Source organism: Balaenoptera musculus, chromosome 1 (genome assembly GCF_009873245.2).
Source record: "Balaenoptera musculus isolate JJ_BM4_2016_0621 chromosome 1, mBalMus1.pri.v3, whole genome shotgun sequence".
In the NCBI taxonomy this organism is placed as follows: Eukaryota; Metazoa; Chordata; class Mammalia; order Artiodactyla; family Balaenopteridae; genus Balaenoptera; species Balaenoptera musculus.
This window is the reverse complement of record NC_045785.1, coordinates 119074546-119098253: the sequence shown is the minus strand read 5'-3', so window position 1 is coordinate 119098253 and position 23708 is coordinate 119074546. Positions and strand designations below refer to the sequence as shown.

The 23708-nt window shown below is 36.9% G+C and overlaps 1 protein-coding gene and 1 long non-coding RNA gene across 7 annotated transcripts in view; one reads left to right on the top strand and one right to left on the bottom strand.

Annotated features, from left to right (window-relative positions):
- Positions 1 to 2018: 2018 nt before the first annotated feature.
- The window catches only part of UAP1 (UDP-N-acetylglucosamine pyrophosphorylase 1), a 39452-nt gene continuing 17762 nt past the window's right edge, over positions 2019 to 23708 (bottom strand). For 2 of the 6 annotated variants that reach the window (XM_036856888.1, XM_036856885.1), the window contains exons 3-11: positions 22976 to 23180; positions 20715 to 20890; positions 19110 to 19282; positions 13932 to 14125; positions 8691 to 8831; positions 7711 to 7899; positions 6536 to 6583; positions 2880 to 2946; positions 2025 to 2598 (exon numbers count right to left, since the gene is read on the bottom strand). In XM_036856888.1, the coding sequence (XP_036712783.1) occupies positions 2506 to 2598; positions 2880 to 2946; positions 6536 to 6583; positions 7711 to 7899; positions 8691 to 8831; positions 13932 to 14125; positions 19110 to 19282; positions 20715 to 20890; positions 22976 to 23180 (1286 nt within the window). In that variant the 3' untranslated portion in view covers positions 2025 to 2505. Of the gene's footprint in view, positions 2599 to 2879; positions 2947 to 6535; positions 6587 to 7710; positions 7900 to 8690; positions 8832 to 13931; positions 14126 to 19109; positions 19283 to 20714; positions 20891 to 22975; positions 23181 to 23708 lie in introns of all 6 variants that reach the window. The other 4 variants (XM_036856889.1, XM_036856886.1, XM_036856887.1 and 1 more) reach the window with 3 other exon arrangements.
- On the top strand, positions 2615 to 23298 carry LOC118897625. Its single transcript, XR_005020515.1, has 3 exons — positions 2615 to 2710; positions 15652 to 15658; positions 23287 to 23298. It is a non-coding gene; the product is annotated as an uncharacterized LOC118897625 (long non-coding RNA).

Sequence of the window (23708 nt, the reverse complement as noted above, 5' to 3'; positions counted from 1 at the left end):
CACTCTCCTGGGTTATGCATGATTTCTCCTTGCCTCTTTTTACCTGGATAACTGAGATCTTACTGTACCATGATGAATCATCAAGAGGAAATGCTGGAGATAGTTAAGTTAGAGTTAGAAATGAAATCACATATTACCAGTGACAGCCCAAACTTCTAGGAATAGAAATTGAAAATGGAATTCTTTTTGTTCACCATCCTGTAGATAACACTAATAATTCCTTTTTAGACATCAAAACTAGATCAATTTTGCGAAGCAAGAGAGAAACTGAGGAAAAAGAAATATTCAAATATCACGCTCTATTGGGTTTATACGTTCATTTGTGGCTATCGGCAAAGTTATTAACACATAGCAAGGGTGATTTTGACCAAACTCAGTGATTATTAACTCTCAAATAAATTCTACCATGCTGTTGCCAAGTGATTCTAATTCATATTTTGATAAACATTTTACCCAATTCTATATTTGCTGAATTAGAACAATAATTTGAAAAGGATTCATGAAGGTACCTAATGCTATCACTTATAATTTCATGGCTCAGAGGCTCTCCAACTCTTTGCCCTTAATACACCCAGTGTTCCCCAGCCATTGCTCCCCTATAAAACCACTACCACAACCCCATACTGCCAGTGTTCCCCTTCCCTGGCACTATTAGTATGATCTTAAAGATAGGGAGACAGGAGATAGCAGATGAAGGTTCAGAAAAAAGGAAATGAAGCATACCATTCAGATGCTAAAGACTCGGCAGTTCTGTACTCACAATCCATTTTGGAGATTGTTCTGATGAAGAACTCAAACCTCACAACCTTTTGAGAAACGGAACAGATAACAATAGCAAAATTGGGCTGTTATTGAAATAAAAGAGAAAATATGCTAGATACACTATTTAAGCCTTAGCACACACATACAAAAATTTTAAATAGATATAAATATCATACAGTCTTCAAAAAAGAAAAAGTGATCCTTAAACTTTGTACTTATAAAGAACAAAAGACCCACCCATGACATTCTATCATGTGACAACTTATCAATGGAAAATAAAATTTACTAATCTCTCCTTTAGACATAATTTTTAGAATTTTTCACTTATCCAGATGTCAATTTTTATGCTTTTGGTCAGTACTTAAAGGCTATATAAAATGCATTTATAAAGGTCAACATTTTTATGCAAACTACATGTTAGACATAGAGAATCCTTACTAACAGCCAATGATCTATGGCCCATATTTAAAGAACCACCTTTGTCTCTTTTTTTTTTAAATATGGCATCTTTTTTTAAAAAGTATTTATTTATTTGGCTGCACTGGGTCTTAGCTGTGGCATACGGATCTTTAGTCGTGGTGTGTGGGCTCTTTTAGTTGCAGCATGAGTACACTTATTTGCAGCACGCATGTGAGATCTAGTTCCCTGACCAGGGATTGAACCCGGGGCCCCTGCATTGGGAGCGTGGAGTCTTAGCCACCGGACCACCAGGGAAGTCCAAAAACCACCTTTGTCTTTTTAATCCTCTAGCTGAAAACAACAGAACAAAACTGGAATAGTAGTGATTAACTCACCTGGGGAAATGCAGGAATTATATTCTTTTGAAATCCCAAGTGCCACCAAATATTTGAGCAAAAGAGAATAGCCGATGATATACAAGGTTTTTCAACCTTTACAGTTTGGGCCAGATAATTCTTGTTTATAGGTGGTTGTCCTGTGCATTGCAGGATGGGTAGCAATATTCCTGGTCTCTATTCATTAGATGCCAGTACTACTATCCCACCCTCTCAGTTATGACAACAAAAAATGTCTCTAGACATTGCCAAACGTCCCTTGGAGGAGGGCAAAACCATCTCTGGTTGAGGGCCACTATTATAAAGTGATAGGAGGATAAAGTTCAAAATTAGATATTCATTAAAAAAAACTAGAAGATTGCAGTCACAGAGGTATCAATTTGATTTTTTGCATTATCTCAAAGTTTCTCCAAAGATTCACATTTTCCCAATGCAATAATTCCCTCAAGGTACAAATGACACTCCAGAGACAAGAAGAAAAGTTCATTTTATTGTCCAATCATTTTCTTAAAAAAATTTAATTTTTGATAAAATAAAACAAACTTTTAGTACCATAGAAACCTTTCAACATGTACAATGACATATTATTACTATGTACAACTTCAAAAACAAACGCTGCCAGCTCCAAGTAAAGTGATGTTGAACACCCTGACTATACGTAAGCTGTAGGACATTTCCTGCATGGCCGATGTTTTCCTTAGCTTGGAAAAAAAAGTATACAATTGAAAAATATAAATAAGACCTTCAATCAGCTGAGAATCATAAAAACACTTTCTGAAGTTCAGTCATCTGGATCTTGGGGAATATGTAGTAGCTACGAGAGTTCAACAATTAAAATGAAAGCCTGTGGATACTGAAAACTGAGTACTCCAGGAGAGGTCCTGTAGGTTCACAGTCGGTCTATCAAAAATAAAAGCTATTCTTATTGTGGTGGAACTTGGTATCTGGCTCATATACCATTCTTCACCAGCTCATGGACTCCATTCTCATCAATGATTAAAGGTGCATGGAATTCTTTATCTGCCACATAACTTTCTAGTCCCTAAAAGAAGGGTTGAAATGAAACACAGTTAGAAAATTGGTGGACACTAGTCATGTAATGCTGGACTTAATGGCTATAATAATGATATAAAGCATGAATGCCAAGTTGGGTTGTAATAGGAACTCTCAAAGAGAAGGTTTCTCGTTCCCAGGATGAGCTCCTCAGGGCAGGGCCACTGGAAAATGATGTATCTTCTCTAAGGACAACTCTACTTCAACATAAAACAATATCACAATCCTACTTCTAAAAGAATAGGGAAAAAAAGGAAAAAGCAAACTTACTTCTCCAGCATAGGAGATAAGAGGAGAGATTTCACACTGTATTGGTACATCATTGGCATCTTTCAAGCTAAGAAAAAAAATCAGACACGGTAAAGATTCTGCTTCCCATGTTACTTGCCAGAGCGAAGATACAGACCATAACTTCCCTCTGAGAAACCTGCAGATAACAAAATTCTCCTAAACAAACAGAACAGATCCTACCCTCATGATCACTTAATTCCCTGAGGAGTAAGTTAACATGAAATCATCATGGTCCAAAAGACACTCTCTGGGGTAATCACCAGTAGCTCTTCAAATTACTTCACCAACATTGATATACTTATCCCCTAATGTACATATCATTTTTTATCATTTCCAAATTTTAAGTTCATAGAGAAGGGACTAGTTACTGAGTATACACTGTGCTCCAGGCCCACTGCGAGGCATTTTGAATCCTTCGTATTTCATTTTAACCCCTGCCACAGCCTTGCATGTTATGCACTAATGTTGACCGACATTCTAAAGCTGCACTGTCCAAGACAGTGGCCACTAGCCACATATGGTTATTTAAACTTAGATTAATTAAAATTTTTAAAATTAATTAAAAATTTAAAATTCAGTCCCTCAGTCATAATAACCACACTTCAAGTGCTCTGTAGCCATGAATGGCTAATGACTACCAAATTGGATAGCACAGATGTAGAACATTTCCTTCATTACAGAAAATTCCATTGGACTAAAAGGTCAGTTAAATTATTTCCCAGTACAGCCCAAATCTCCTAGATCAGCTGAGCTGATTTATTCAATGTTTCAAGGTGCTTCTCGGTTACTTTCACCAAGGTCCCTTTTTTAAGAGCTAAGGCAGAATGCACCCAAGTGAAGGCAAGGCCAACGTCACCACTTGCTTCCTCTAGATCACGTTCTAACATTTACAGCCACCTGCGATCCTGAGTTTCTAAATTACGTAACACAAAAGTCAATAAATAGTGCTTTTAATATGTTTAAAGTCACTAACTTCGAGGTTTTTCACCATTTCAAGAATTTTACCAGTAAGATACAGGGCACACAAAAATCTAGTCTTTTGTGGGCTCAAACCATAGTTGTCCTGTGTTTTACCAAATATGTAGTCTGAAGCTTTGGTGGAGTCAATAAAATCAGAGGGCTTCTGAGGTTAGCCACACCCAGTCTTTCTGTCAACAGAACCATTTACTGAGCCTTCAAGGCACTCTATACCCTACTCCAACTCACTTGTCCTGCTACTTCCCACTCAAACCAGGCCAGACACATGCACTTTAGATTATTCCAAGTCATTCTCAACTACGGTCCCTTTAACTATCCAAATCATACCCACCCTCCAAGACATAACTCAAGCCCCAACCTTCCTTTGACCACTGCATTTCATAGTGATTGCTCTCATTCATTTATTTATAAAAAAATAAATAAATTTATTAGACATGTGGTAAGTCACTGCCTCCTAGGGTAATTATTATTTATACCACACATTTAACACATAAACACATACTGCCTGATGATGTTACTTAACTTTTATGCATGTGCATCTTGAATCTCCCAGTAGGCTGTAAGAAATGACTTATATCTCTTGTGTAAGCTACATCAGCACCTGGGATACTGACAGTACCTGAAGGTAGGTGTGCAGGCCTACAAACGCTTGCTGGCTGAATGAATAAACGAACTATGAGGGTAGATGGATAGCAGACTAATTCAGGTAAAAGATGAACTAAAAGATGGAGCACATATCTCTCCAGCCAGAGATGTAGATATGTATCAGATTCTATCAAAAGAGCTCAAGAGATCTGGTCCAGACCCTCTGGGGCAGCTTGGAGTCCTATAAAACCAAATGGGAAAATGAGGACCCATTCCACTGATAAGATGTATATAGCCCAGCCCCACCTGAACCCCTAAAGGATTTGGTGTGCCAGGAACTGAAGGTGTTTTTGAACCGGAGGAACACATAGCCGACCTGAATATAACTTCCCTTCTAGTACCACAAAGATACCAAAAAAAAACCAAGAAAGTTGGATGCCGGAGAGGAGAGAAGAGAGGAGCTCCCGTCACCAAATGTAAAATCTCAGGAGATACGCAAATCAGCCCCAAACAGCGCTGTTCCCCAATTCTTTAGTCAAGCATCCTTCTGGTAGCTAACACTGTTGAGTAGGTATTCAGGTAAAAAATAAAAATAATGTCACTTTGTCAAAATTCAGCATCCTTGCTTCCATTCTTTCAGAATACCTCCAAGCTGTTTCTTCCCTCTTTTATAAAAAATACTTTCTTTTCATCTCTCATTTTTAAGTAATCTTTTTCTACTCTATGAGGGCATCCTTTAGTGCTAAGAATTTCAGCAGGACCTATTTCTAATTCCATGATCTCATTTGGGGCCAAACTTTGATTTCAGTTTAACTATTCAACAAAAGGTTAAAATGAAGTAAATGGGGATGGGGGGAGTGTGAAATAAAAGAACCCAAACAAGAACTAAATAATGTTTAAAACTTTTTGTATCTTAACTGAGATAGCTGGATGTTGTTTTCGGTTGTATAATTAAGAAGCTGTTTCACTTCACAGGTTAAAAGCTGTGGTTCAATCAGAAGGAAATTTAGGGTCAAAAATTTATTTTTTTAATTGTAAAAGCAGCTTGCTTCCACATATTAAAAACGATGGATGGGACAGAAAATGACAAAGGGCGCTGCGTCCCAGCTGCCATGGCATGAGGGGCAATAGTTAGCTATGGCTGCTGTAAGAAACTAGCCAGCTCTGTGAGTCCACTTCCTTGTCTCCAGGGCCACATCCCAGAAACACTGACACTCACAGGGACTTGTCTCTACAGGGCAAGGATGAGTGGCACAGGCAGGAAAAAACACACAGATGAAACTGACATCACTGCTACTCTGTTTCTGAGAAAACTCCCATCTCCAGATCCTTGGCTCTGTACACATTTCCCAAATTATCTTAAAAACTTAAAATTCAAACGAAACCTTATTACTTTTAAAGTGTAACAAGAATACCAAGCTGTCTCTTTAGCTATAAAGATAATGGCTTTTTCAAACTCTGTCAGTACCCAAACGAGAGAGGATACATGTTACTTCTAGCTAAAAATTATCAACCGCTAAGACAAAAAGATACTTTCTTTAGGAGCAGGGAATAACTGACTAAAATTAACACAGAGAGACCAAAAATGGAGCTGTTACTATGAGAATAAATCAAAAGAACAGTTTTCTCCACATTAAGAGCCATCAAATATGTCAGGAGCAGTTAGCCTTTATACTGACAGCATATATCCAGTTTGATAAGACACATCTGCAGAATGTTATTTTTATCTAGCTTATGCTAAAAGGGGTATGCTGGGATCCAAATTTGTTCTCCCTGGCCTGTAACCTGCTCTAGATTTTATCTTTTACTTGTTAACTTGTCACTACAGGCTCAAATACGTATCGTCAAATTCTTTAGAAAAGCATTCTCCCCATTTCCAGCATGCACTGAGATTCTGAGTTAGTGTCATCCAGCGAGATACCTGCCACCAAATAAGCAGTACCCCCACCAAAGCTTCAACCATCCACCCCCCAGACCACCAAAAGGCAGAGAGCACTAAACTACAATGCCAGTTAGTATGGAGGGAAGCACAGCCCCATCACCATGCACTGCAGGCAGGCTGGTATATTTACTTGTGATTGACATCAGCTGTGATGGTCTCTGACTTTCCATTTGTAGCACTGCTATGTAGGAATAAATAAGCATTAATGGGAATGGAAACATACCAAACAATAGAAATGAAGTGGAACTGCAAAATATACTTGACTGAAAGGCATGTATTTATGGTAAATTATAAACTTGGCAAAGGAGATCTGAGGGGGTAAAAAAAACGAAAAACAAAAAACTCAATGGTCAAAGATGAAGCATGAGGACAATCTGACATGCCACAGAGCAAGCCTGTTGACAAGACAGAGCCTGAAAGTAGCCTTGGACTGCGAGACAGTCTACCACTGCTCCTTCTTGTAAAAACACAGTTATGGACCAGTAAGTTCCAATGCCCAATGTTCTAACCTTTACCAAGGCATTCTAGTGCTTTTGTGCATACAAACAGTCTTTTTATCCCTTAAGAATATAAATTATATGGCAGAATGTTTTTTACAAAAGTATAGAAACATCGAATGATTTAGAAAGGGGGAATTCTAGGTGCCAAAAGAGGTTTTATCAAAAAACATTAGACGCAGCTTAAAAGTCCTTTATCTCACATTTGAATAGCTCCAAGGATCTTCTTTTTTTTTTTAAATTCTAAAATCCTAAAACGTTTCCAAAGTTTGAGTATCAGTGAATGTAAGCAGCATGCACATCCGTTCCTGGCACCTCCCTCAGCAATCTGAAAGTGCCATGGTGAGAACTGAAGTACGCCTATGTCTCATAGGCAGCCTGTGGGTGGCAGGTCTTTTGAGGGTTGGAGGGCAGGGGCTCGTAGATAGCACTTAAGTGAGGCCACAGATATACGGGCAGCAAAAATCAATCCTCTTGTGCTGTGGCACAGTGGCTTCTGATGGAATTTAACCATGGGGCACACCAGAAGAATTACCTTCTGACCATTATTCAGTAGGAGTCATTTCAGTGACACAGTAGAGAGGCATCCAAAAAACCAAGAGCTTTAGAAGATTCCTCTTTAAGGGGAAGTAAAGCTATTGTTCTCTTTGTAACGGGCCAAGCCTTCATTACTTCACATCAGGATCTGCCCACATCAATACTTGGCTTTTTTAAAAGTTCTAGGAATACATCAGAGATAGAGGAGAAAGAAGTCCAAGAGGAGAAGCCCAGGAAGCATCCACACAAAAGAGAAAAGGCATCGACCTACCGCGGAATTGCAGGGAGTCGAGAGCCATTTTCATCTATGAAGTGGCCCCCGGCATTGAGGACCCAGCAATGATGGAGGGACATCAAAGCGTGCCTTGCAGTAGTGGGGTTGTCCTTCCCGTTCTGACTGTCTGCATTCTTCAGCGGGGAAAACTCATCTTCCCGTAATACTTCATACACCACAAACTTCCTAGAGTAGAACCATACAAACACTGCTTTATTATGAAATAAAACTGTGCACACAGCTTCTGACTCCTCTCTATATAGCTAAGCTTTTGGTCTTCAATTACAGTCTCTCTTAATCCAATTTCAAACGAATGCTGAAAGAAATAATGTTCATCCCTGGATGAAATAAAGTTGGAATTCTCTTCTCTCTGCAAAATGAAAAATTATTTCCACCCCCAACAATAAAATACTTCATCTTAAGTCAGATTAGAAATCTTAATACAAAAAGATCATATTAGTATCTATTCTGGAACAAAAAAACAGGCAAAAAGGATGATTTAGAAACGTATATAGGAAGATGACTCTTCTGCATTTTCATATTGGTCAAATTCTGAGACACAAATCTCAACATCAATGTGATCTTTAACAGAGAGCTATATAAGATAAAAACATGTTCACTGAAACATCTACTCATAGATCAGTAAGACATCCTAAACACAAAATGGGCCAATTCTCTATCTCAACCTTTTCTGTCTCTCAGCCAAAATAAGTGACTTTAACAATTTTGCAGGAGAGCCAGATAATAAACTAACTGAAATTTTTAAAAAAGTACTCACAGGCAACTCAAACCATATTCTTGGATTGGTGGTTTCACACTAGAGGATGATAATGAGTCAAGACTATACACTCACAAGCAAAATGCCATAACTGACATATATGCTGTCAACTGTTTTCTGAAAAGAGTGTCCTGCCTAGAAGAGTAAAGGGCAACATTTCAAGACATACTTAATCTTACTGATGCTATTCAAAACATACTTTGCAAACTGGAAGATGTCAAAGACAAATTTTTCCATCTTTATTCCATTTGGTTTGTCTGGCTTAATTAACTGCCCCTGGGAATCCACATATGGAATCTTCTTTTGAGCCACATGGTGCTGCAACTGAGGTTCATAAATACTAAGTAGGAAAAGAAAAAAAAAAAAAAACATAATCACTTTCCAAATTTAAAATGCCAGAGAATCTGATAATCATACTCAGGAGCAAACGCACCAACAATGAGTACTAAGATTTCAAAGGGAAGAGCATTTGTTAAATTTCAGTTCATGTTTAAATATTAAATGAATAGATTTCCCTATTCATTTCCTTAAATTAAAAAAAATCAAATCATGATCTCCAAAATAAAAAAATACACACACAGCTCACACCAACATCTCTCCCATGATTTCCATGTCTTTTATAAAATGTTCCACTCTTCGCCCCAACTTTCCCAACTGAGATACCATCAAATGTTAGATGGAAAGATGAGTATTTATAATTACTTTGGATGAATTAATAACACAACTACAAAAAGCATAGTGGAATGAGAAATATTTTGGAACCGGAGTTGAAATTCTCAAGTAAAGCTGAAAATGGAAATCAAAAGAAAGCTGGAGTAGCAATTCTCATATCAGACAAAATAGACTTTAAAGACTATTACAAAAGACAAAGAAGGACACTACAAAATGATCAAGGGATCAATCCAAGGAGACGATATAACAATTGTAAAAATTTATGCACCCAACATAGGAGCACCTCAGCACATAAGGCAAATGCTAATAGCCATAAAAGGGGAAATCAACAGTATCACAATAATAGTAGCAGACTTTAACACCGCACTTTCACCAATGGACAGATCATCCAAAATGAAAAAAGATAAGGAAACACAATCTTTAAATGACACACTGAACAAGATGGACATGACTGATATTTATACGACATTCCATCCAAAAACAACAGAATACACTTTCTTCTCAAGTGCTCATGGAACATTCTCCAGGATAGGCCATATCTTGGTCACAAATCAAGCCTTGGTAAATTTAAGAAAATTGAAATCATATCAAGAATCTTTTCCAACCACAATGCTATGAGACTAGATATCAATTACAGGAAAAAAACTGTAAAAAAATACAAACGCATGGAAGCTAAACAATACGCTGCTAAATAACCAAGAGATCACTGATGACATCAAACACAAAATCAAAAAATACCTAGAAACAAATGACAATGAAAAGATAACAACCCAGAACCTATGGGATGCAGCAAAAGCAGTCCTAAGAGGGAATTTTATAGCAATACAGTCCTACCTCAAGAAACAAGAAAAATCTCAAATAAACAACTTAACCTTACACCTAAAGCAATAGAGAAAGAAGAACAAAAAAAACCCAAAGTTAACAGAAGGAAAGAAATCATAAAGATCAGATCAGAAATAAATGAAAAAGAAATGAAGGAAACAACAGCAAAGATCAATAAAGCTAAAAGCTGGTTCTTTGAGAAGGTAAACAAAATTGATAAACCATTTGCCAGATTCATCAAGAAAAAAGGGAGAAGACTAAAATCAACAGAATTAGACATGAAAAAGGAAAATAACAACTGACACTGAAGAAACACAAAGGATCATGAGAGATTACTACAAGCAATTATATGCCGATAAAATGGACAACCTGGAAGAAATGGACAAATCCTCAGTAAAGCACAACCTTCTGAGACTGAACCAGAAAGAAACAGAAAATATAAACAGACCAATCACAAGCACTGAAATTAAAACTGTGATTAAAAGTCTTCCAATTAACAAAAGTCCAGGACCAGATGGCTTCACAGGTGAATTCTACCAAACATTTAGAGAAGAGCTAACACCTAACTCTTCCAAAATATAGCAGAGGGAGGAATACTCCCAAACTCATTCTATGAGGCCACCATCATCCTGATACCCAAACAAGACAACAATATCACGAAAAAGGAAAACTACAGGCCAATAACACTGATGAACATAGATGCAAAAATCTTCAACAAAATACTAGCAAACAGAATCCAACAGCACATTAAAAGGATCATACACCATGATCAAGGGTTTATCCCAGGAATGCAAGGTTTATCCCAGGAATGCAAGGATTCTTCAATATACACAAATCAATCAATGTGATACACAATATTAATAAACTGAAGGACAAAAACCATATGATAATCTCAATAAACGCAGAAAAAACTTTTGCCAAAATTCAACACCCATTTATGATAAAAACTCTCCAGAAAGTAGGCACAGAGGTAACCTACCTCAACATAATAAAGGCCATATATGATAAACCCATAGCCAACATCATTCTCAATGGTGAAGAACTGAAAACATTTCCTCTAAGATCAGGAACAAGACAAGGTTGCCCACTCTCACCACTATAATTCAACATAGTTTTGGAAGTTTTAGCCACAGCAATCAGAGAAGAAAAAGAAGTAAAAGGAATCCAAACTGGAAAAGAAGAAGTAAAACTGTCACTGTTTGCAGATGACATGATACTATACATAGAGAATTCTAAAGATGCTACCAAAAAACTACTAGAGCTAATCAATGAATATGGCAGAGTAGCAGGATACAAAATTAATGCACAGAAATCTCTTGCATTCCTATACACTAATGATGAAAAATCTGAAAGAAAAATTAAGGAAACACTCCCATTTACTACTGCAACAAAAAGAATAAAATACCTAGGAATAAACCTACCTAAGGAGACAAAAGACCTGTATACAGAAAACTATAAGACACTGATGAAAGTAATTAAAGATACAAATAGATGGAGAGATATACCATGTTCTTGGATTAGAAGAAACAACATTGTGAAAATGACTATACTACCCAAAGCAATCTACAGATTCAATGCAATCCCTATCACACTACCAACTGCATTTTTCACAGAACTAGAACAAAAAATTTCACAATTTGTATGGAAACACAAAAGACCCTGAATAGCCAAAGCAATCTTGAGAAAGAAAAACGGAGCTGGAGGAATCAGCCTCCTGGACTTCATACTATACTACAAAGCTACAGTAATCAAGGCAGTATGGTACTGGCACAAAAACAGAAATACAGACCAGTGGAACAGTATAGAAAGCCCAGAGATAAACCCACACACCTATGGTCACCTTATCTTTGATAAAGGAGGCAAGAGAATACAATGGAGAAAAGACAGCCTCTTCAATAAGTGGTGCTGGGAAAACTGGACAGCTACATGTAAAAGAATGGAATCAGAACACTTCCTTACACAAAAATAAAACTCCAAATGGATTAAAGACCTAAATGTAAGGCCAGACACTATAAAACTCTTACAGGAAAACATAGGCAGTACACTCTATGACATAAGTCACAGCAAGATCCTTTTTGACCCACCTCCTAGAGAAATGGAAATAAAAACAAACAAATGGGATCTAATGAAACTTAAAAGCTTTTGCACAGCAAAGGAAACTACAAACAAGATGAAAAGACAACCTTCAGAATGGGAGACAATATTTGCAAACGAAGCAACTGACAAAGGATTAATCTCCAAAATATACAAGCAGCTTATGCAGCTCAATATCAAAAAACCAAACAACCCAATCCAAAAATGCACAGAAGACCTAAATAGACATTTCTCCAAAGAAGATAAGTAGATTGCCAACAAACACATGAAAAGATGCTCAACATCATTAATCATTAGAGAAATGCAAATCAAAACCACAATGAGGTATCACCTCACTCAGGTCAGAATGGCCATCATCAAAAAATCTACAAACAATAAATGCTGGAGAGGGTGTGGAGAAAAGGGAACCCTCTTGCATTGTTGGTGGAATGTAAATTGATACAGCCATTATGGAGAACAGTATGGAGGTTCCTTAAAAAACTAAAAATAGAACTACCATATGACCCAGCAATCCCACTACTGGGCATATACCCTGAGAAAACCATAATTCAAAAAGAGTCTTGTACCACAATGTTCACTGCAGCACTATTTACAATAGCCAGGACATGGAAGCATCCTAAGTGTTCATCAACAGATGAATGGATAAAGAAGATGTGACACATATATACAATGGAATATTACTCAGCCATAAGAAGAAACAAAATTGAGTTATTTGTAGTGAGGTGGATGGACCTAGAGTCTGTCATACAGGGCGAATTAAGTCAGAAAGAGAAAAACAAATATCGTATGCTAACACATATATATGGAATCTAAAAAAAAAAAAAAAAATGGTTCTGATGAACCGAAGGGCAGGACAGGAATAAAGACACAGACATACAGAATGGACTTGAGGACACGGGGAAGGTGAAGGGTAAACTGGGATGAAGTGAGAGAGTGGCATGGACATATATACACTACCAAATGTAAAATAGATAGCTAGTGGGAAGCAGCCGCATAGCACAGGGAGATCAGCTCGCTTTGTGACCACCTAGAGGGGTGGGATAGGGCGGGTGGGAGGGAGACGCAAGAGGGAGGGGAAATGGGGATATACATATGCATATAGCTGATTCACTTTGTTATACAGCAGAAACTAACACAACACTGTAAAGCAATTATACTCCAGTAAAGATGTTAAAAAAAAAGTAAAGCTGAGTAACTTTTTAAAAAGTAGATAGTCATCTTAAATGTCTAAAAAGCAATCAAGTGAAGAATCAGATATTGAGAATGTCCTTCATTTAAAAATCTGGTGTGATAAAATAGCTCTTATTTTATCCTTAGTTGGCACTACTATGCTGATTTCCATCCTTGTCTCACGTTCTTTTTTCTTTACTTTCTAATGCACTAGTTCCTAAATGCTAGTCTGAGAACCAGCTAAATTAAATGGTGTGGGCAGCTTGTTAAAAATACAGGTGTCTGCATTGACCTCCAGAAATTCTGATTCAGTAGATGTAGGGTAGACATCTGTTATTTTTTAAGGTTTCCAGTTGTGGTAGAGAGGGTATTCCCTTTCTTATTCTTTGCTTCTCCAGAACCTAGCACAGTTGGAGGGAGGGAAGTAAGAGAAGAAGGAGAACTGCTTTGGACTCCAGTTAATGCACTGAGGAGAATGGGCTACTACAAATTTGCACTCGATGATATATCTTACTAAAAACAACTACAATGTCAGGTAAAATTCCATTTGATAAAGATGATCCTCAGAAGGGAAGATGAATCATGTACAATATGGACTTGAAGTTTCTTCCTACTTCTCAAGTGACTTAGCTTCGGATTAACAATAAATAAAAATTTTTAAAAGCCCCCATCTTGCCCATACTTGACAACATCTCTCAGAAACGGTACAGTGAAGAAATGGTTGGCAATGTTCCCCGCATTGAACAGCAGTCGTCCATCTGAGCTTCGTTTTTGAGCTGTAGACAGAGAAATCTCACTATATTCCACCACCTGGTATACTCCATCCACTCGGCAAACCACTCCAACTGGTTCTGTAGGGTTCGTTTTCTCTACCACCTGCCCACCAAACGAAGACAACAGTAGAGAAAGAAATTTAATCAGGCGCTGCATTGGAGATCTGTCATTTTCCAAGACCACATTTACAATTTTACTTACTTTATCTTTAAGGTATTAAGTCAAGAGGAATCTTTAGATAATCATCTATCTGGGAAGAGGTGAACTATCTCCCTCTTATTTATCATCTAATTAAACTGTAGAGTAGAAATTCCATCATACACATAGGGCCCAGAAGAAATCACATGGGACTGGGAATAACTAAATGAGGAGTCTACGTCCCCCCGAATATGTTTTTTTTTTTAAGTATTTGTTTATTTATTTATTTATGGCTGTGTTGGGTCTTCGTTTCTGTGCGAGGGCTTTCTCTAGTTGTGGCAAGCGGGGGCCACTCTTCATCGCGGTGCGCAGGCCTCTCACTATCGCGGTCTCTCTTGTTGCGGAGCACAGGCTCCAGACGCGCAGGCTCAGTAATTGTGGCTCACGGGCCTAGTTGCTCCGCGGCATGTGGGATCTTCCCAGACCAGGGCTCGAACCCATGTCCCCTGCATTGGCAGGCAGATTCTCAACCACTGCGCCACCAGGGAAGCCCCTGACTGTTTTTATTATTGAATTTATCCTTAACCACACTCAACTACTTTGAGAATAAATGAAACAAAATCTCTCTGAGATTCACAAAACAAAAGAAGTAAGGCATTTTGCCTCTCATTTTGTACTGCACAAATCATTATTTCATTTGAAAATGGTGTTTCTTTCATTTTCATTCATGAATACAGAAAATTCCTTATTTTTCAGGACTTGGCTAGGAGGTAGGAGGGTTAGAGCGAGTAGGTCACAGGGTTCCCACTCCAACTTCAATCAGAAAAGCCCACTCATATTTACGTCTTGCAGGCTAGGTTTTGTTTGAAGTAAGAGGTTCTATGCTTTTTTTAAAAGTCTGAAAACCAGTGATTTGATAATCTAGCAAAGACTCTAGGATGATTAGAGAGCTGAGAGAAAAGTATTTGGTCAAAATCAGAGGGAAAACATAAGAGTATGTAGTTTTAAAAAACCTCACAGGTGATTCTGATACCCCACTACCCTAAGCATATACCACTGACCTAAATTAAGTGTTTAGAATAAAATTACAAAACAACTGTATGCAATGCACTAATAGAAAACTCAAGCCTCAGATGAGATGAATATCCAGCAGAAGAATCAGACAATTAAAATACATGAAGATATTGTTTTTGCCCTGTTCGATTAACAATTCAGCATACTCCAGAGTATTTTGAAAAATCTGTCCCCACTTTGAAAAGTCTATCCAAACTATACATGAAATTATATCAATAAAATTAAAGCTTTTCTTCAGCAACTGATTTCTTAAAATAAATACAGCCAGTGGCAGTCCCTTCCAGACAACTAAAGCCACTATTGAGCACTTGGTTTACACTGCAATTAGAGATATAGGCACTGAGTGTAGCTCAGTGAGGCTGGGCTACTGGATATGTAGGCCTGCTGGGTAGTTTCACTGTTTGCTGCCCTGAAAGGAGTACAGTATTCAATGAAAAGAAACCTTCTACCACAGAAGTGGATTAAGCTGGAGGGAAACATACAGCAAAATTATTTAAACCAATCATGGACCTATTTGCAATTCTAATCTATCACTTCACATTCCCTACAGTAGGTATCTCAGTAGACAGGGAATCTGGAATAGATTCCTCCCATTCCCATTAAAACACACACACACAAGGTTTGTTTTCCAATCACTTCTATACAACCTTACTCCTAACCATGCATGGAAAATAAAAATAAGCACATTCACACTTTACTTCCCAAGTGTTAATCTGCCAGTAAAAGGTTTACTTTTATAACAACTATGAACCTCTAAATACTATAAAAGTCCAGATTACAAAAGAAAGCATTTGTAAAGTACATGAAGTTGGAAGTCAGTTTATATTCTACAGAGAAGATTTACAGCATAAAATTAAGAGGTCTCTTGATTTCCTACAAGTTAAATCCTGAAAAGCTGAGTTCAAAGTAACACTTTAACCTCAAAGTTACTGCAACTGCTTTACAAAATTATCTTTTCTTTTTTTAAACATTTTTTAAAGGAATTTTTTTCTTTCTTTTTTTTTTAATTTATTTTATGTATTTATTTATTTATTTTTGGCTGCATTGGGTCTTCATTGCTGCGTGTGGGCTTTCTCTAGTTGCGGTGAGCGGGGGCCACTCTTTATTGCGGTATGTGGGCTTCTCATTGCGGTGGCTTCTTTTGCTGCGGAGCACAGCCTCTCGGCACGCGAGCTTCAGTAGTTGTGGCTCGCGGGCTCTAGAGCGCAGGCTCAGTAGTTGTGGCGCACAGGCTTAGTTGCTCCGTGGCATGTGAGATCTTCCGGGACCAGGGATCAAACCCATGTCCCCTGCACCGGCAGGTGGATTCTTAACCTCTGTCCCACCAGGGAAGCCCTAAAATTATCTTTAATTCACAATCATTCCTACTCTCTCAGCTATGTACTTTGGTAAACCACTCCACTAAGTCTTTTCTCAAGGCTCTCACTCCATAAAAAATACTCAATTCACCAAGACAGGAGCCTATTAAAGAATTAAAAAAGAATTCCCTGCATAGAATTCTACTACACACTGTGAATCACTCCCTAATTTAGGTGTTTTTAAAAATATATTTTAACATCTTGATTTTTTAAATTAAAAGGGTGGGAGGACAGATTACATAAATGGTTTCTACTATTTCTAAAAGTTTTTAACATATACCAGTCTTGTAATATTTTGGTTCCATCTGAATATGTATTTATGCATTCACTGAGTGACTATTACATTATATGCCAGACACAGAACTAAGCAGGAAGACTGAGGCAGGATTTGTCCTAGAGGATCCAGGGGAAATGGAGAAGAGAGAATGGTTATATTTACATCCCTGTATGATTAATATACTCATAAAAGTTGGCACACCAATTCAACGTTTTTTTGAGCTGCCAGCAAAAACATAATTAATGTAAAGAATTTGGCTTTATAAATGTGATATAATACTAAAACTAAGAGTTGGGAAACAGTTCTAATCCTGCCTCTGCTAATGTGATGAAGGACCCTGAGCCTGGAACTTATTTAGTACTGGAACTCAAAGTGCTCATTTCTGAGATCAAAGGGGTTGACCAGATAGATGATCTCTGAGGTCCCTCGCAGGTTCAACATTCTCTAATCATTTAGAATTTAAATTGATTCTGAAGCTCAGAGCAGTAAAATTTTAAGTTTCTATTTTAGAAAGAAGAGTGACACCAAGTGGAACAAAGTCAGAAATACAGTTTTGTTTTGTTTTTTAAAGCTTAGTAGCTACGTAATTAAAATCCAATGCACTATTTCTATTACAGTTTAGTAGCTATTTACAATACAGCACAGATACTCATAGAGTACTGAAATGGATAGAGGTCTTCAATCAATGAACTAAACCAACCCTTTACTTTCAGAGTCAGGAGGAGTCTTCTTAGGTCTACCAGCTTAATCTCTCAAAACTTGTACTAGTAAATTTAAGACTTCAGCTTCTATGACTTTGCATTAGATTTGTAGATTAATTTGGAGAGAAATGACATCTTTATAATAGAAAACTTCCAACCAAGGATATGATATGTCTCTTATGGCAGCTCTTCTTTTTAAATTCATATATTTAAAATTTATACGTAGTTTAATTTGTTTTTGTCAGAAGCCTATACAGTTTTTGCTTCTGGGAAATAGGTCTTCCCTTCATGTCGATTATAAAATTATTCTAACACAACACTGTAAATCAACTAAATTCAAATTAAAAAAATAAAAATAAATAAAATTATTCTAAACTTTCTTCTATCATCTTTATGGTTTTTTACTTGGTAATGCATTTGAAATTGATTTTGGTATGAGCTCTGAGGGAGACATCTTACTTTATTTTTAGCCAGTTATCCCATTCATTTCCCCCCAGTGAGTTGAAATGCCATCCTTATGTGAGTTTGTTTCTGACTGATCTCTTCCATTAACCTGTCATTCTATTCTGGTTTCAGTACTACACTCCTAGTTACTTTTTATTTACAACCCATTTTAATATCTGATAGAGTGTCTTCAACCCTCTTCCTTCCTTATCATCATCTTTTTTCAACATTTTCCTGGTCATCTTTACAATCTAAACTTTATTTATTCTAAACTTTACAGTCATTTTGTCAAATGTCCCCAAAATAGTCTCACTGGGACTTTGATCAGGATTGTGTTATACTTTAATTCTGTGAGAAGTGATACCTTTACAGATTTTCAGGAAAGTAATATTTACATTAATATTTTCAAATCTTCCAAAGTGTTATTAAGGTCTTTCATGTCATAAAGGCAAGTCTCTTATATTATCATCCATGCAACCAAAAAAAATGCTAAAAAGAACTATGCCAAGGACAGCCGTATTATATGGCATTACAAACCTCCCTCTGTCTCAGTATCAGTATGTTTGTGGTCATTCAAGCAGTTATTTAATCTCTTTAATTGTCCTTATCCCCTATCTGCATATTTCCATCTTATTCACAAGACTATCATGAGTTACCTTGTCAAATGCCTTACTGGAGTCTACATCTGCTATTTCTACCATACTTCCTTTACCTACTACTCCAGTAACTTTGTCATAGGAAGAAACTGGGTTAATCTGATCATATACAACTTGATATTAATGAATCCAACAACTTGATATTAATAAGCCCATCCCAGGCCTAGTGATGACCATTCACTTTCCCAGGTACTTACAAATCATCCTCGCATATTTTAAACTCTTACTTGTGATGGACTAAGCATACATCATTACTTCTAGAATCAAATGTTGCCAATTTAAGAAAAAAAGTGGGTGCAGGATAGTTTAGTTACTTTAGAAGATGAATGGTTCTAAAATATCCAAATCACCCTAATAAATCTAGTTTGACTCCTGGAATGTATATACTGACAAGAGAATGACCACTTAAAGCCTCATTATAGTTGAGAAAGGCATTACCTTTGCTCCACAGTCTGCTCCTTTCTGAATGCAAAATCCAATGAAACGTGGGTCTGCCACTTTTACTAATATGTTGTCAACACAATAGACATGAATGCTCCAAATGCCTCTTTGCTCCATATCCTCCACAATATTCTGGGCTGCAAGAGCCCGATAAAGACCACCATTCCCATCTGGGAAATAAAATAGCCTGTTAGTAGCACACCAAAACTCAGTATGACGGTAACCCAAAGATTGTTTAATGTTTCTCAACTGGGATGAAGATCTCTGAAAACCAGTTTTACATTACAGGGCCAAGAAAACTGAATGTCCATAAGGAAGGATTCAGGTGTCAAAAAGTTATACTACGTGATTTTGAAGGTAATTTAGCATAAGTATAACATTATTAATGTAGGGCTAGGCAACCCCAAAGAACATACTTTTCTTTTTAACTCAGCCCTTTTAACAATTTGGCCTATAATATATTGTGAAACATAAAATTCTTTAACAGGCAATAATTATTTTATAACATTTCAAGTTTTATTTGTATGATTCAAGTTAGCTCTGTATTTATAGCCCCAACACTGACAATTTCATCCATCTCAAAAATAAAAATACACGAGTATTGATACCAAATGATTTGTTTAGAAACCAGATTAATATGAAGGTCTATGGTGATTTAAACTAAATATATGTAAAAGCCTCTTCTTTCCCCATCTATTTTTAGTGCTGCTTTAATGTACTTTTTCCATCAACAACCTCAGCTACAGCTTAAATGACAAAAAATTAGACAACTTCAAAAAACAAAGCTAAAAATAGTAAACTCTTCCATTAATTAAAAAGAATTGAGTGGGGGGTAAAAAGAGATGAGATGAAATAAAAGCCTACACCGGCAAAGCACCACTGTAAATACTGTTTTTATTTCCTTTCAGCCTTTCCTTCAAGAAGAGCTTCACAGAGATGAGAATCTGTTGACACATTTACTTTTATAGTGGGATCATACTTATGGTCACTATATGTGGCTACACAGGCAGCACACTGCCCAATCCTAGGGATGCCATTAGCAAACTACAATGTGCCCTACAACTGTGCAAAATGGTGGCCCTAATCGCACTGTGCATGCAGCTCTGTATTTCTCATTCTCTTACTTAACCTACTGAAACTATTTCGCTTTGTCATTTAATATCTCCACACAATTATTTCAATACTGTTTAAGAATTAATGCTACAGGTAAACTATAATCTAGCCTCTTATTTTTTAAGCAGCAGGTGGTTTCCAATTTTTCACTACAATAAACAATGTAGCCATGAACAATACTGTATATAAAATACTGGGTAAAGAGAATAAATACTCTGAATGCTGCTCAAACTGCTCTCAAGAGCAGACATCCACAGGAAGTATAAAAGCATATCCATTTTACCCATGGGCATTTCCATTTTTTTTAATCATTGCCAAATTTAAAAATAATTAAAATATTAATTTTTAACATCCAAATCACCGTATTAAAAAAAAAAGTCAAAACTTAATGAGCTACATATCGTAAATCAACCGTACTTCAAAAAAACAATTTAATGAGTTGTGTTACTACCACTTCTAGTCACCATTTAAATAAGAATGGTTACAAACCTGGAGCCATAGAAACCTTGTTCTTCTCTTCCAAAATAATTTTCCCATCAAAACTCATAGCAGGCAGCATTCCCTGCTGAAAAAAGATTACATTCTCTTTTTTTAAACCAAAGTACTTGTGCTTTGTGAAGAATTCCTCTGTAGATTCCATTGTTCTGCCACTGGTCATTATATACCTTGCAAGAGAAAAGTAGATCTTCTAAGCCATAGCGCTATGTGAATTAGGGCAAAGTCAAGTCTTGTCTATTTCCTAAGCTAAAGAAAATTTTTGAGAGCACCGTTTATTGTTTTCACTTCCTTCATCCTCTTCCTGGATAAGGCAGCATTAGCTGCTACCCAAGGGGAATTTCTTCCAGTAACTTCATCAATCCTTATGCATACAATAAATCTGTAACAATATTAAAACATATCTCCTGCAGCAGAAAGCCTACAACTGGCTCAAGTCAACATTTTAGAACTCTGAAAAGTGTATTCTAGGTTGAAATCGCCTATTCTAGTAATAGGGAAAAAAGGGTAAATGTTAATATGTTCTAATTATCTCTTATGGTTCTTTTTACAAAAATTTTGAAATGGAATCTGGGCTCTGCTCACCCTTTATTTAAAATCATAAAAGTGTAATTATACTCTCTGTTGTCACAAAAATCCAACCCATGCCACTGTAGCAAAAGAGAAAAAAATTCTATCTAAAACCATAATCAGTGACTACAATAGCTTTTCCCCTTACTAAAATGTAAACCATATATAAGTAGGGATTTTTGTCTGTTTTGGTTCTGTCTGTCTCGGTTCCCAGCACCCAGAAGTAGGTACTCAATTAATATCTGTTAAATGAAGAACATTATATAATTTCCCAGCACAGTCAATATCTGCCTGATTAACAAATTATCCTGGGTATTATGGGTATTATGAACCCTGGGCACAACAACTTTGGGCATCATAATTTAGATGACAAAAGAAGTGACTAAACTGTTCCACATAAGAAAAATAAATTCTGAGCTATGAGGAGAAAGAAAAAGAAGAAAATCCAACATGATAATGGGAGGCCAGGGCTGTAAGTAGAATTTTGGCCACTTAGAACACAGACGTCCTTCAAAAATCCCCAAGGGAATCAAAATGAAGAAAATAGTTCACAGCTGGCCAATACCATTCTTAATAGCTAGAAAAGCTGAGGAAATTACAAAAAGCCTATTTTTAAAGGCATCAGAGAGCTACAAAAGCAACATGGATTAGAACTACAATTCAAGAGAGTGAGAATCTTTCAAAGGAGAGCTAAAGATAAGCAGCTGCCTTTTCCTGGGGGTATTTGCTGATCTGGGGTAAAGGCTAGTGGTAGAGAATCTGAGCTTGCACCAGGCAGAAGGACAGAGAAACCAGCAGAGTTTTTGTTGGTCACCTGGGGCTAAAATAACAAGATTAGGGACTTGAGGGATTTCAAACGCACAGCTGGTTTCCCCCTCAAAACATGCTAACTTCCAAAGCTGCTCTGAGAAACAGATTCAAGAGCTAAATCGAAACCTTTTAAAAAACAGAGCAGAATTTCCTGTAATCTCTTGGTGTTTAGAAGATGAACACTGGCCGAGATAGGCCATGAGGACCTGGCATACTAGCAGAGACTGAGAATCCAAGTTTGGCCCACAGCAGAGAAATCAATGGGGCTTTCAGCTGGTGTGTATGGAAGAAGGGTGAGGTTTCAGGAGGACTAGATAACCCAATACTTAAGGACATGAGTTTCTAGAGTGAGAGAACCCACTGAGTGCCCTCAGCAGTGACTGAAAATAGATCCATACCACGTCGTCATGAAATTTCAGTTACTAAAGATAAAAAGAGACCCCAAATTCTTTCAGAGCAAAAGGGGGAAACAAAAAAGATTGGGAATCAGAATGGCAATGGACCTCTCCAAAGCAATGCTGAAACAATAGAGCAATGCTTTCAAATTTAAGAGGGAAACTGATTTTCAATCAGAAATTCTATACAAACTACCAATCAGCATGAAGTTTCTAGACCGAGAGAACCCTCTGAGTACCCAAAGGTACTCAGGTAGGGATTAAAAGTTGGGAGGTGAGTATATACTGCTCGTTAAGGCTACAGTGATTATCTATCTAGCTGTAACACATATTACTTTTAACATATATAGTAAATTATAGCTCCCAAGAAAATCTGTAGTAACAGGAAACACATCTGCCTATGAATAAAGTACATATGCATTTTGAATATTATAAACCAATATATGTTCAGACACTGTCCCATAATGAGAAATATCTTACCACGGAATGATGCATTTGTTGCCATGATATTTTTCAGCTAACTGTTGAAGCTTCAGGATACGCTCTGCTTGAATCTGAAAAAGTGTCTTATGGGATGGCAAACCAACATCATACATCCCCTTGGGATATGCAACACCAAGTCTTGTCCCCTGCCCACCAGCTAGAAGAAGAACTGCCACTTTGTTCTGAGAAATCTGGAAAAGTCCTAAAAAAGAAAATACGTGTATCACTCTATAATTCAACACTTTAGGATTACATATACAAAGGTAGCTGCAAAGAGTCACCCTATCTGCATAAGGCATAAAGACAAGGAATTCACAAGTAATCATGGATAACTATCTTGTTAATAAAAACATTTTTATTATTAAAAAATTAAATTTATATAACCCAACCAAACACCAAACAATGAATAATATACTTTAATGAACTAATAATTTTTATTCTGATAAGGTTGGAAGGCAAAGACCAAGAGATGTTATAAATGTTTTACAAGCACTTGACAACTTATTAGATGTGGCAAGTTAAGAAAAAGATAGGATAAAAGCAGATCCCTAGGCTTCAGGATGAATGATGATGCTATTAAATTACCTCCAGCTGATAAATCAATCAATAACAATTAATCAATCAATAAGCATGTAAACATACTAGACAAACTACCATCCAGTAAATGTAAAGAAAAGAAACCCTGAGTTGGGAAAGCAGTGTAGTGCAATGGTTAAGAAGCTGGGCTCTG